Source organism: Delphinus delphis, chromosome 15, assembly GCF_949987515.2.
Source record: "Delphinus delphis chromosome 15, mDelDel1.2, whole genome shotgun sequence".
Taxonomy (NCBI): domain Eukaryota; kingdom Metazoa; phylum Chordata; class Mammalia; order Artiodactyla; family Delphinidae; genus Delphinus; species Delphinus delphis.
The window spans coordinates 86,586,559-86,600,859 of record NC_082697.1 but is presented as its reverse complement, the minus strand read 5'-3'; the positions used below and the strand labels follow the sequence as shown (position 1 = coordinate 86,600,859).

Sequence of the window (14,301 nt, the reverse complement as noted above, 5' to 3'; positions counted from 1 at the left end):
CACTGCTCTCCCCACCCTTTCTAATTGGCCACACAATTGAGAAGCCTGGTAACAGCACTCCCTCTGGGGAGGCCACGGAGGAGGGGCTGAGGAGAGAGATGCAGGGAGTGGCTCTGAGGGCTGCAAGCACCACCCCACGTCCAAACACGGGCACTGCAAGCAGGTGCTGTGCCCTCCGCCCGGCGAGGAGGCCAGGGGTCCCCTGCACTCAGCCGCATGCTCACAGCAACTGCTGGCTTCTCCTTTTCCTGCCAGGAGCCCCAAGCAAGCAGGGGGGTCCGAGAACTAACGTGACTGGCAGACTTGGGCAGAGCCCAGAGGCTGTGCCCACACTGCGGCGCCCCAGACGGCGGGAGGGCACAGGTGAGCGTGCTCGGCCCCAACACCCCAAGCAGGCCCCATGCGGCAAGGCTGGCCCCTAACGTCCCTTAAGAGACACAGCTCTGGGGCGTCGGTCGCAGCTCTTCCCACGCCACCAGGGAGGGAAGGGAGCACCCTGACTTCCTGAGAGGTCCGTGTCAGCGCGCGTGCACCAGACACCAGACGTGGGGTGGCGAGCCCTCCTGTGGCGGCCTGTCCCACAGAAGGGGGAACCGGCTCAGTAGTGACAGAGATGATGGCTTCCTGCCACGAGCCGCGTGTGCGCAGCAACCACCACCCAGGGAAGCAGACACCGTGCCGACCCCACTTTGGAGAGAAGGGAAATGAAGCCTTCACAGGAGCCCGGCCCCCGCGGAGGCCAGTGTCGCGGGCAGACGCGTGTCCTGCCTCCTCGGTCGTCAGCCTGGCCCGGGCACCCAGCAGACACACCCGCCACGGTCCAGACAGGCTGCTGAGAGCCGGTGCCGCTCGGCCCGGGTGGGACTAGGAGGGGCGCCGGGGACAGGGGCAGCTTCTCCCAGCTGGTGTCCCCGGGACGCGCCCTGGGAGCCGGGCCGGGAGCCCTTCATCCGCGTCCACCACAGGGCGGACCGGCCCGACCGCAGACTGAGGGCCGGCAGCTGGAGGGGACGGCGGCCGAGGTCTGAGGCAAGCACCGGGAGACGCCAGCAGCTGCCCTCTTGCAGATGCCCCAGCTCTGGGTCACCCCGGATGCTCTCTTCTGGGGTCTTGCTGTTTTCCACAATTCCGGCCGGATCTAATACAAGAGCTACTTTCTCTAAGAAACGTTCCCTGGTCTACTAGGTAGCCAGGAAGTAAGAAAAGATCTCTCCCGGGGAACAAACAGCCTTATATTTTCTCAGTGCTTCCGTACTCGTGTGTGAGTACATGTGAGCATGTACACGTGTTTGTGTACGTGTGTACACACACGCACGCACGCACCACATGGCAGGCACTCACTCCACTGAGGTTCACGTAACGCCGTGAAGCGGCCAGCGCTTTTTACAGACATGATCTCAATGACACTGACGAGCGCCGCGGCCACTAGGGAAACTGGCCAGCCCCACTCGGGCACCAGGCACAAACCTGGGGCACAAAGTACCTTCCCAGGTGCCAGATAACCCATCGCTTAGGTACAAAGCAGAGGAGCCGCGTTCACTCGCCAGTGGGTTTTAAGCCATCAGTCTGCCACACAGCGAGGCCGAGGGGACGACGGGGAGAGCTGGCGGGCACTGCGGCCGGGGCAGGGGCTGGGACCCAGGGGGCCGGTGCCAGGCCAGCCAGCAGGCAGCTGGGCGTGCCAGCTCTTCCACTCCAGCTGCTGCCACACCTGATTCACCAGAGCAAGGGAGGGCGGGACTGATGGACAACTGGACAGAGACAAACGGAAGCACCAGCCATGCTCCAGGGTCAGCACCCGATCCTGGCTGGGCCAGGGCAGGGACACAGGCACCCAAAGAGCCGGCACACGTCCCCTTCCCACTCCACCAGGACTCAACAGCGTGTCTTAACAGGGGAGAGAGGAGAAGACGTTTACTATTCACTCAACAAACAACTGCTAGGCCTCGATTCTAGCAGCACACCCCCGAAGTCACTGTACTCTCATGGAGTTTACATTCCAAGAGGGAGAAGCACACAAGAAACGTTAACCCACCGATCGACACACGAATGTGTCAGGTTAGTGCTGTGAAGAGCGAGGCAAGACCAGGAGGAAAGGACAGCTGACAGCACGGGGACAGGCAGGACAGCCTCTCCACACGTGGTGACTTAAACACATGCTTCGGTCACACCAGCCACATTCCAAGTGCTCAACCGCTGCGTGTGGCCAGCGGCCACTGCCCCCAACAGCAGAGAGTCCTGCTGGATGGCGCTGTCCACCCCGGACAGACGGCTAGGCCGCCCTAGATGGCTGTGCTCTGGCCTCTGCACTGAAGCAGCCAGCCACGGAAAGCAGCCCAGCGCCAACTCTCAGAGACCCTAAAAGGGCCCTGGGAGACGGTCAGCACGGGAATAAATGTCATCATGACCGATTCGCAGGAGAGAAAACGAGGGCTCCATAAAGTTGGAGCTTCCTCAAGATCTCACAGCCAGTAGTCGCAAGGAAGGTGCAGGGATGAAGCTACAAGTCAGAGCCCGACAGTCCGGGGCTGCGTGTGTCTGCCAGGAGCCACTCCATCCCCCACCCCGGAGACACACACACACACACACACACGTCTCGGCGCTCCTCCCCGTGGCCACATGCCATGTGAGCCGTGTGACCAGCACCAGCTGTGGGAGCTCAGCCTGGCCTGAAGAAGGGGCTTCCTGGTCTAGAACCATCGAGCTCGTGGCCGGCATGCCCCACGGCGTCCTCGGAAGCTGCGCGCCGCACGACCACCACGGAGGAACGTGTGGAGACGAGCCTGAGACACAGGCTGGTTCCACACCTCCTGCCGAAGCCCATTTACGTCGAGTGGCACCAAGAGCTGAACGGGCAGGCGAGGCCCTGGTCTTCATCACTGAAAACCCCTGGGGCCACTGCTGCGAGGACAGTAACCAGGCCAAGGCAAGCGTGAGACCAGGTGGGGGACGGCTGGCACTCGCTCAAACCGCCCCTGCCTGGGACGGGAGCAGACCATCCTCCACAACGGCTTCTCTGCGGCTCCCGTGCTCTCCCTGCCAGGCTCAGCACCCTCCAGCGGGATAAAGGGTCAAGGGGGCCTGGGAAGGTCCCTATAGGGCACACACGAGTCACCCTGGCAAGAAGCTGAGACAGACTGGCTGTGGCCCGCGGTCAGCACCGTGGTGCAGACTTCCCTAGGGTCCCTGCCTCCCAGTCAAGGCCACTGGGTGATCACTGAACCCGTGGAAGCCCACGGAGCTGGGGCACCATGCAAGATGGAGGGAGCACAGAGGAACGAGGCAAAGCCTGGCCCCCACGATGGCGCCCAGCCCGCCCAGCAGAGGACAGGGTCAGAGGCTGGCCAGCCCGTGCACAGCCCGACCCGGGCTTCTGCCCGCCTGACTTCCAGGCTGGTGCCCCAGGACGGGCACAGCACAGGCAGCCAGGCCGCAGGCCTCACTCCGTCTGCCTGTCACGTTACTGTGCACAATCAACTGAGCCGTTCGTTCGTTCGCTCGCTCAACAAGCGCACGCTGGGCCAGGCCCTCCTCTGGGTCCAGGGAGCTTGCACGGCAGTGGGGGACAGGGCACGCACGGAGCGTGGTGAGGGCAGGCGTGCACGGTGCCACTTGCGGCACAGTCACCAGGAACTGCCCAAGCACAACCCCAGGAGGGAGGGCCAGGCTACGCACGGGTGCCTGAGCGAGGAGCGCCGCAGGCGAGGACGCCAGTGGGCCTGAGCCAGCTCTCACCCAGCTGCCCCACTATCCCTCGGTCCAGGTGGAGGAGGACTTCAGCGCTGCTCTGTGGCGCTCCCGCCTGCCTGGCCGGCTGTAGGCCATGGGCGGAGTCGCATCCACACTCACGCCCCTAGTCTAGATGGCCAAGCCAACCGCAGCCTCCACGGCCAACCACCCTCTCCAACCTTCAGGTGCTTGTCGACCAGGCCTCTTACTGCCACCACCACGCGTCCAAAACTGAACTCCCGGTTCCCTCTGCCTTCACCTGCTCTTCTGCTAAGTTCTCCAGCAACATAAGAGGCAAATCCACCATTCACACGCTCTCACCAAAGACCTCACTCTTGTCTTTTTGTCTTACCTGCCACGTGTGATCCACAGCAAACCCCGCACCCCCATCTTTCAGGTGTGCCCACACCTTCAACCCCTCCCCATCTTCTCTGCCGCCCCCCGCCCCAAAAGACACACCTTCTCACTCCTAATGAGCCCGCCGGAAAGCTCCCCACTGCCCTGCCCTGCGCTACGCCGGAAGTCACACATTCCCAGGCACCTCAAACAAGAGGACAGTGACAGCCATGGCCATAACCCCAGCCCACACTGGCTCACTGCACCAGGCACACTCCCAGCGCTTTACCGAGGTTCTGTGGCGACTCGCACGGCAATCCTACGACCTATCACCATCACCTTCACAGGTGAGGCAGAGAAGGTGGGGACACGGCGACACAGAGCTACTCCGTGGTGGGGCAAGACTGGACCGCAGGCAGCCTGCGTTTAGACCGGCGAGAGCTTGCAGATCCTCCCCGGCCCGGGTCAGACACAGCACGAAATCCAGCCAGATGCACAGGGAGCAGGTTCTCCCGCCCACGCCCTGGTCATCAGGAATCTTCTGCTCCCGTCGCTGGCCTGGCTGGCCTCTGGACAGCTTGAGTCTACCATAACTCACACACACACAGGTGACAATGGTCACAAGGCCTAATTGTATTCCGAGGTTGGAAACGACAGACTAAAGGGTTTGCACAAAGTGAGAAAAGAGCCACATTAAGAATCATGACGGTCGTGCTGACCTGAAGCACCCCTGGGAGGCGCAGAGAAACCCATCAACCTGGCAGATGCCAGGAAAACACAGTAGCCAAGGGCTCCACCTCCCGAGGCAGATGGTACTCCATCCGTTCATTCTCAAGCCCTCTCCACTAAACGACAATCACCTCCTCCCAACACTGCCCAGAGCCCCCAGCATGAGGAGGGCAGCGCCACGTGGAGGGGGCTGGCTGGCTCCCCGGTCAGTGGCCCAGGCCAAGGCACCAGGAGGCTCCCAGGGGCGTCCAGGACCGGCCAGAGTTCTAAGGCAAGACCAGGGCTCCAGGCGCTGCAGGGCTCCTCACACACTGACAGCTTGAGGCCAAGGGCTCTTCTGAGACATGCAGAGCCCAGAGGAGGAAAGACCTGAGCTTCAAAACAAACTGCAGGGCTTCCCTGGTGGCGCAGTAGTTAAGAATCTGCCTGCCAGTGCAGGGGACACGGGTTCAAGCCCTGGTCCAAGAAGATCCCACATGCTGCGGAGCAACTAAGCCCGAGCGCCACAACTGCTGAGCCTGCGCTCTAGAGCTCGTGAGCCACAACGAAGAGTAGCCCCCGCTCGCCGCAACTAGAGAAAGCCACTTCAGTCATTAGAGCCGCCCAGAGCTGGTGTGCTTCGGGGGTGATCAGGCAGCCTTTGAAGCTGAGTGTCCAGAGGGATCATCAGCGCGAAGAGCCGGGCTCGGCAGGAGCGCACGGAGCGCGGCAGGCAGAACCACGAAGTCTGCACGGCTTCTCCTCGCCCACTTCTACAGCAGGTTCTAAATCCGCATCAAGGATGCGGCCTGAGGCTCACACCAGCCGGCCCATGACGCACGTCTCCAACGGAGCAGAGAAACGCATGACCAAGGGTTCTCTGCAGCCACATGTAGTACCTCTCAGGGACCTCTCAGGGACTGGGGCTCCAGCCCCAAATAAACCGTGTGGAGCTCCTAGGACGCACAGACCAGGATTCAAACCCTGTTTCTATGGCTTCCTAGCGGTTCAACACAGGGCTCGACTCTGCTGTGCAACAGAGGACAGCAGCACCATCTCGCAGCATTCAGGTGAGATGGAACCAGGTACCGACAAAGGCTCAGCCAGCTTCACCACTCTCACCATCTCCACCACGCAGTGTGCACAGGTGAGAACTGGACCCCAGGAGCCCCCGCTCCACTCCATCCCCCACTCTCCACCAAGGCAGAGAAATGCAGGCATCACAGCCCCACGTGTCCCCGCACAAGCTTCCCTGCTCCCCTGCCCTTCGAGGTCGTCCACAAGGTTCTGAGCCACAAAGAGACGCAGCCTCCCACCCACCCCGGCCCACAGCGCCCCTGGCTCTGCAAACGCCAGGGCTATGGAGTGAGGTGCTGGGTCCCGAAGACGCCAGGATGCTCTTGGGACCCGTTAGGGCACAGGCGGCTGCATGGCAGTGTCAGGGGAGCGCTGCATGGAGAACACTGACAGGGACACACCTAGAGCCGCTCACAAACCCTGAATACTCGCGTGTCCTCAGCACACCTCCAAGGAAACAGGATCAGCGTTCAAGCGCCAAAACCAGTGCTGGGGCGGCCACAAAAGAAAGGCAAGGTGCCCTGGGCTGTAATTAAACTCCTGTCCAAAGGCACTGACACACCCATTCATCTCAGTGACCAGTGGCGCCCTGGAGCTGTCCGAGGTCGGCCACGAAATGGAAAGTACAGAGAGGCTGGCCTGGCGGTCCAGGACAGCCCGCTAACAGAGAGGCACACAACCATTAGCTCTCCCTGAAGGACACGCTTACAAGGTGCCAACCAGAACCCCGCGAGACCTCTGGCCCCACCACCACCTGCACGCCACCTGGGGTCTCCTGAGCGCTGCTGAACGCCAGGCACCTCCTGCCATCTCGCCCCCCACCCCAAACAGCCCTCCGAACCCTCCGACTGGACCCCCGCCTGCCTGCGTGCTGGCCAGACCCCAGGCTTTCACCCTCTTGCCAAGGTGCCTCTTCCCGCCTAACCTGAATTTCTGCCCACTGCCTTTAAAGACGTGAGGAAGTGAAATCAGCTGTTCCCGCCTCCCGAGGTTTCCTGGCCTCCGCGCAGACCGCCCCATCACGGCCACGTCGGCCTGCTGCTGTGAGAGCAGCAGCGGCCCAGACCCCTGCGAGCGTGCACGGTGCGGCGCACACGTCCCCTCCCCGTTCTGCTCGGCGAGGGCCTCGAGGGCACTGGACCCCAGCTCCCTGCCGCCTCCTCACAGGGCCTGCACGGGACTCTACCATGAACCGACGGCCCCTTATCGGCTGAGGCCTTAAGAACATTCCCGGGCTTCTCTGATCCATTCCATCACCGGGAGGAGGGAGGTCTCCCGCGGGACCTCCCTGAGGTGAGGGGATGACGCACATACGCACTGGGCACGACGCCAGCACACGGAAGCGCCCCTTGGGTGGCCGCGTGGTCAGGACCGGTCTGCTGAATGAGGATGGGACCGAGAGCACTCCACCTGGCGGGCAGGCGGCCGTGCCTAGGTCCTGTGCCCCGCGCTGTCACACCTCACCTCACCTCCCGGGGCCCATCCTGCAGAAGAGTGAGGCACACAGCTCTTTCTCGGGATGCCCGAGACTCAGTTGCTCCTGGGTGGCTGCATCGGCTCTCAGAGGGAGCCCAAGGGTCCTGAGACGTGGACAAGTTGGCAGGAGTCACGCAGACCTACCAGCCACCATGAAGGACTGCTCCCGGCGGTGGACAGTCCACTCCTGAACCAACCCCAAAGAAGAGACGGGACGGCTGAATCTATATGCGTGACCACAGTCGAAAGCACTGCCGGAGCTGCGGACGAGAGCTACATTCACGAAGCTGAGAGGCTGGATTTCCTGCTGCTGCTCAAAGCAGGTCATTTTAGAAAGTACCTCTCAGTTTGGCGGGAGAAAAATGCAGACAAGTTTCCATTCCTCTAACAGTTCATTCTTTTTCAAATTCAAAGTAAAACAAAGAGGATCGCCTGGAAAAATGTCAAACGCTTTAATTTCAAATCACTTTTAACGCCTGTTTCATCTGACAGTAGCTTTGAAAGCAAAAGGCAGTCTTTATCACTTGAGGTTTTTTTTTTAAGTTTTTAAAAAATTAATTAATTAACTTTTTTTTTTTGGCTGTGTTGGGTCTTCGTTGCTGCATGCAGGATTTCTCTAGTTGCGGCGAGCGGGGGCTACTCTTCGTTGCGGTGTGCAGGCTTCTTGTTGCAGTGGCTTCTCTTGCTGAGGAGCACAGGCTCTAGGCGAGTGGGCTTCAGTAGCTGTGGCACACGGGCTCAGTAGTTGTGGCATGCGGGCTCAGTAGTTGTGGCTCATGGGCTCTAGAGCACAGGCTCAGCAGCTGCGGCACACGGGCTCAGTTGTTCCACGGCATGTGGGATCTTCCTGGACCAGGGCTCGAACCCGTGTCCCCTGAATTGGCAGGCGGACTCTCAACCACTGCGCCACGAGGGTAGTCCTCATTTGAGGTTTTTAAGCTAAATTGATGTGATTATGTCCAACATAACCAGATGCTTCTAAAAGCCAATTTTCAAAGAGACATCAGCCCCCCAAATAAGAAAGCCTTCCTTCGGTTATTAATAAATTACTGAAACGCCAACTGCACAGGGGGTGAGGCCGCAGAGGATGCTCGCGGAGAGCAGGCTGACTTCCACCCCCAACCAGCTAGCCAGCCAGTGCAGGGCACCCGAGGTCCCTCTGTGGTCACCGTCCTCTCAGCCTGCCCCCAAGCCCTTCACCCACTGGAGGGGCTGACCTCACTCAGCTTTCCACCCTCAAGTGAATCACGTGGGAACTGACTAGTTTAACACCATCCTCCACAGATACCTGGTCTGGGGCACACTTTCAACCCCATTTGGGCCAGTGAGAGTGACTGGGGTGGGGGGAGTCTGCCGCCAGCGGGGGTCCTCAGACAGGTTTCCTTGTTCCAAAAAGGAGACCCAAGAAGGAGACCTCTCTTTCTGCCTCTTATGCGACACCCAGAACCTGGTCAGCTGCCCTGCAAGCACGAGAGAAACCAGCCTGGGCCCCAGGGGACAGAGGCGGACAGCCCTGCAACAGTCCAAGTGCGGCTTGGTGAGGAACAAGCATTTGGTTTGGTGCCCTACGCAGCACAGAGCTCCACAAACCCCTGGAATTTCCTGAACGAGGTGAGTGCCTTTTGTGAACACGCCCCTTCAGCCAGAGCCCTGGGCAGGAAGGGCGGGGGAGAAGCCAGAGGAACCAACCAGCGGAAGAGAAGTTGGAACTTTCAGCTCCACCCCCGCCCCGCCTCCAGGGAGGGGAGCGGAGATAGAGACCAAGTGAACCACCAATGGCCACGACTTAATCAAGCAGGAAACTCCATAGACACTGCTGAACAAGGCGGCTTCGAGTCACTGGACACGAGGAGGAGCTGGGAGGGCAGCACACCTGGAGAGGACACGGCAGCTCTGCCCCCAGCCGGCTGATCCCAGCTGCACCCTTTGTAATAAACCAGTAATCCTAAATAAAGTGCTTTCTAGCAAACCGGCAGAGAGGGGCTGGGGGGACCCTGAATTTGCAGTCAGATGAAGTGCGGGTAGCCTGGGAACCCCGAGGCAGGCGCGCCTTGTGGGACCGAGCCCTCACCTGTGGGGCCTGGCTGACCTGGGAGTTAGTGGCGGAACTGAACTGACTCCTGGGGCACCAGCAGGTGTCAGAGGCAGAACTGGTACGGAACCAGTTCCTCAGGCCCTGGAGGGAGTCAGAGCTGCCCGCCCGGGCGTGGACACGAATGGCCCGGCTGTGCTGCTACGTGGGACCCTTCCCGAGGACACAAGTCCACACACGTACAAACACTCAGACACTTCAACCCAGGTTCCAGGTTTCCACACGTTCATGGGGCCACTCAGAGCCCACGCCTCCACAAAGACGCAAATGCTTCTGGTGGGGCGCACGTCTTCCTCCCAGACCCCACGCCCTGGAAGGCAGCCCAGGGCTCCAGGGCTGATCTCACAGCGTCCAGATGACAGTACACCCGCCGCCTCAGCTGAGTCTCACTGCTCGCTCAGGCCGAGGCAGGGATGGCGAAGCACAGCCACTCCTCAGCCAGGGGCACACTCACCGGCACCCCGCGTTCCGAAGCGGACATGTCGCCACAAAACCATGGGCCGCCAGGCCTACCTGCTGGTGATGGAGCTGTTCCTGTCCTTGAGGGTGAGCTCGCGCTGCTGCAGCTCCACGATGAACCTGGACAAGTCCTCTGGGGTCCTGGGGGGGATCAAGAACACATGTCAGTGCTGCTTGTGCCCTGAAGGAGGACTGGTTGACACTAGAAGGCGGCCCAAAGCCACGCCAGCCACGGGCGGTTCACAGGCCTGGGGCGGATTAGGGCCTGTGCACCGTCCCCGGAGCAGCGGGGTGTGGAGCTGTGCTCTCACCGCCACCTGGGCTCACACAGCCAGCCGCTAGCCACGTAACACTGGGGACACTACTTTTATAAGCCCTGATTTTACTTCACCTGTAAAAATAGAGTCGATACATAACAATGTCACCATGCAGAGGATTTGAAGCGAGCTTGAAAAGCACCTACCAGGCAGCAAGCAGAGGAGGTGCCCAGTGCATTCCAGTTGCCTTTCCTCCTTCCACTTCAAAATCCAGGTATGAGAACAGCAGCAATGTAACAACCACAACAGATACCCACATGCCCAATGCCTCGTAATTTTCAAAAGTACTCCAGCTTAACGATCTCAGTTAATGCTCAGAGCAGCCCTGCTGTCTACTGTTTCCATTTTGCAAATGGGGAAACTGAGACTCAAAGACACGGATGGCTGGTTCAAAGGCCACCCACTCTCAGCAGCACGAAGCCTCAATCTGAACCCCCTCCTCTAGCTCAGCACCATGGCTCGGGAGAACGTACACCAAGAATGTCTTTGACATACAGGTGGCCAACAGGGACATGAAAACACGCTCAACATCGCCAATTACTAGAAAAATACAAATCAAAACTACAGTGAGGTACCACGTCACCAGGTCAGAATGGCCATCATCAAAACATCGACAAATAAGACATGCTGGAGAGGGCGCAGAGGAAAGGGAACCCCCCTACACTGTTGGTGGGAATATAAATTGGTACAGCCACTATGGAGAACAGTATGGAGGTTCCTCAGAAAACTAAAAATGGAACTACCATATGATCCTGCAATCCCACCCCTGGGAGAGGGACTGGAGAAAACTCTAATTCAAAAAGATACCTGCATCTCAATAGTCACTGAAGCACTATTTACAATAGCCAAAACATGGAAGCAACCTAAGTGTCCATCAACAGATGTGTGGATAAAGAAGATGTACACGTACACACACACACACACACACACACACACACACACACACACAATGGAATACTACTCAGCCATAAGAAAGAATGAAATAATGCCATTTGCAGCAACATGGATAGACCTAGAGATTGTCATACTGAGTGAAGTTAAGCTAGACAGGGAAAGACATTTATCATGTGATATCACTTACATGTGGAATCTAAAAAAAATGATACAAATGAACTTATTTACAAAACACAAATAGACCCATAGACATAGAAAACAAACTTACGGTTATCAAAGTGGGGAGGGGGGATAAATTTGAAATTTGAGATCAACATATACACACTATTGTACATAAAATAGATAAACAACAAGGATCTACTGTACAGCACAGGCAACTATATTCAATATCTTGCAATAACCTATACTGGAAAAGAATCTGAAAAAGAATAGATATATTTAACTGAATCACTGTGCTGTACACCTGAAACTAACAACATTGTAAATTAACTATATTTCAATTTTTTTAAATGGCTGATTTTATTTTTAAAATGTCTTTGAGAGACAGAATGGAACACCCAGCGGAGTGCAAACATTCCCGACACCTGCATGGGGCACACGGACTAGACGGCTCGCTGGTGTGCAGCGGCCGAGAGGAGGTGAGCGCAAGGGCCGGAGCCAGAGCCCAGGGCTACGCAGGGGTCACGGCTCGGTACCCACAGGCCCTCCTCCCGGCCCCCAGAGCCAGCGCACTGCCCAGTTTCCAAGAGCACTCTCTGGCCTCCTCACCCCTCCAGCTGAAGTCGGCACCTGCAGTCACGTCGTACCGAAGGACCGCTCACAGAAACCTGCTGAAACCGAGCCTCAAGTCCAGGGCCCACAGACTCTGCACCGTAGGGCCCCTGGGGCCTCCTCACCTCCCACTGGACTTTCCTGTGCCGCCTGAACACGGCAATCCGCCTGCTCCCCGAAACTCTGCGATAGTTAACCCTGGGCCTGCAAAGCTCTTCCCTCAGTCTCCCCACGCCTAGCTCGTTCTCAAAAGAGAGGTCTCAGGAAAGATGTCACTTCCTCCAAGAAGCCCCCAACCCTCTCCCCACCCCATCACGACCCTCGCTGCACAGCACCACCACCACCCCTGCTATCAGTTTGGGGTCTCTCAGTATCTGCCATCGCTAGAACGTTAGCCCAAAGACTTCCGCTTGTCGGTGGTACGTCCTGACAGCGCAGTGCAGCCCCTGCAGAGAGGGGGCCCATGGCCCCACTCGTCACACACAGGGGTTCTGGCATCAACATTCCTCCCAAGGTAATTCCACGATCTCTCCCTTTCAGACCACCTCATGGAGGCCCTTCCCTGGCCACCAGAAGAAAAGCCCTTTCTTGGACATTTTGTGAGGACGTGGCCTCAAGGTGTGAGAACCGCTAGGCACAGTGCCGAGATTTCTACCCTAACTCTGCCCTGAACACAAGCCAACTTTGTGGATTAGAAAATACTTACATTGAAAAGATGTTTACCAGTAGAAGACCTTGAGAAACTAAAACCTAGGAGGGGGAGAGGTTGAACCAGCCTTGAATGCCAATTCCCCATTCTTTTCAGAGCTTCCTAATGTTTTCCAACCTCAGGGAGCTAAAGATACTAATAGGAAAATAAGTAAGCAAAACAAGTAAACCCTTTTAAGCCAAGAGGTATTTTTTCTGAAACACTGTTAAGAGATTTAAGCTGTTTTCTATTTTTCTGTGTTAGTCAAAGGAGTACGCAAACTATTATTAAATCAATGGGAAGTTTATTTAAAACCAATGAAGCAACTTGCGTGTCTACTTTTGCAAGGCCCCCAGTCCCTATGGGCCCAGGACCAGCCAACGCCGTGTGGGACAGGCAGACGGGTGCCCAGAGGGTGACTGAGGGAGCATGACGACGACCGGCCTCCTCCTCACTCCCCTTCCAGGCTGGGCCAAGTCTGCTCAGACCTGAAAGAGCAGGAAGAGCCCGTGGAGAAGCATCTGTCAGACAGACGGCCACACACTCTGCGGGGCCTCTCACTAGCCGAGGGGCAGCAACACTCTCCAAGCAGAAGCCTTCCTGGAAGCGGGAGAGCAACCGGCAGAGTCCAGAGCACGTGGCAGCAGTTTAGAAACAAGAGTCCTGCCCTGAGGTACAAAGTAGCCCCACAGGCTTCTCTGGTGGCGCAGTGGTTGAGAGTCCGCCTGCCGATGCAGGGGACGCGGGTTCGTGCCCCGGTCCGGGAAGATCCCACGTGCCGCGGAGCGGCTGGGCCCGTGAGCCATGGCCACTGAGCCTGCGCGTCCGGAGCCTGTGCTCCGCAACGGGAGAGGCCGCAGCAGTGAGAGGTCCGCGTACCGCAAAAAAAAAAAAAAAAAAACAGAGTACTTGTGAGGCACTGGTTTGAGAATGTTCCACGTGAGAAAAAGAAAAGATAGCGAGGTGGGTTTGGCAACACGTAGACATTCTTGAGGCCGCGACGGGGCGAACCGAGGGCGCAGGTGAAGTTTGATCAAGGGGGCAGGAGGCCTGGCTTCAGGAGACCTCTGTCTATACTGACAGCAGTACTAGGAACACACCTGAAGAGAAGGAAGTAGGAAGAAATGAGGGCCTAAAGGACTCCCAAGGTAACCCAGTCCCCTGGGTGGACAGGCAGGAGGCATCTGGGTAACAGAGGACAGGATCCCGGGCAGACTCACGCATCCCCGAGGTCCCACCATGGGCTCCTTGGGGAAGAAACCCAAGCAGGAGAGCTCACTCATCCAGCACAGTGGCTCCTGTGACCTAGCAAGACAAGTCGCTAGCAAGGCTACCGCCCTGCCCTACTGCCCCAAGGAGGGCTGAGCCGTCCTCCTGGACCAGGTAAGAAGAGCAGCTGAAAGGGGAGACCGCACCCATCGACCAGCAACTGCACTTCCAGGAACACGTCTCAAGGAAGCAACCAGGGGTGTGCCCTACGTATGGTGAAGTACGCATCGTGGCATTGCTCGTTTCTTAATGGTGGTAAAACACACGTAACACAGACCTTCCCACCTAAACCACTTCTGAGTGCACACTCAGCGTCAGTGAGTCGTGCAGCCGTCACCACCATACGTCTCCAGAATTTTCTCACGTTCCCGAACTGAGACCCTGCAGCCACTAAACAACAACCGCAATTCCCCCCACTCCCAAGCCAGCCCTTGGCGCCCACCCTCTACTCTATGAATGCGACGCCTCCAGGGACCTCATATAGG

General features: G+C 58.1%; 1 protein-coding gene across 2 annotated transcripts in view; it reads right to left on the bottom strand.

Moving 5' to 3' along the window:
- Window positions 1-14,301, bottom strand: part of MAD1L1 (mitotic arrest deficient 1 like 1) — a 315,793-nt gene that overhangs the window by 228,198 nt on the left and 73,294 nt on the right. For both annotated transcript variants that reach the window (XM_060032547.1, XM_060032548.1), the window contains exon 10: window positions 9,932-10,018. In XM_060032547.1, coding sequence (XP_059888530.1) covers window positions 9,932-10,018 — 87 coding nt within the window. The remainder of the gene's footprint in view (window positions 1-9,931; window positions 10,019-14,301) is intronic.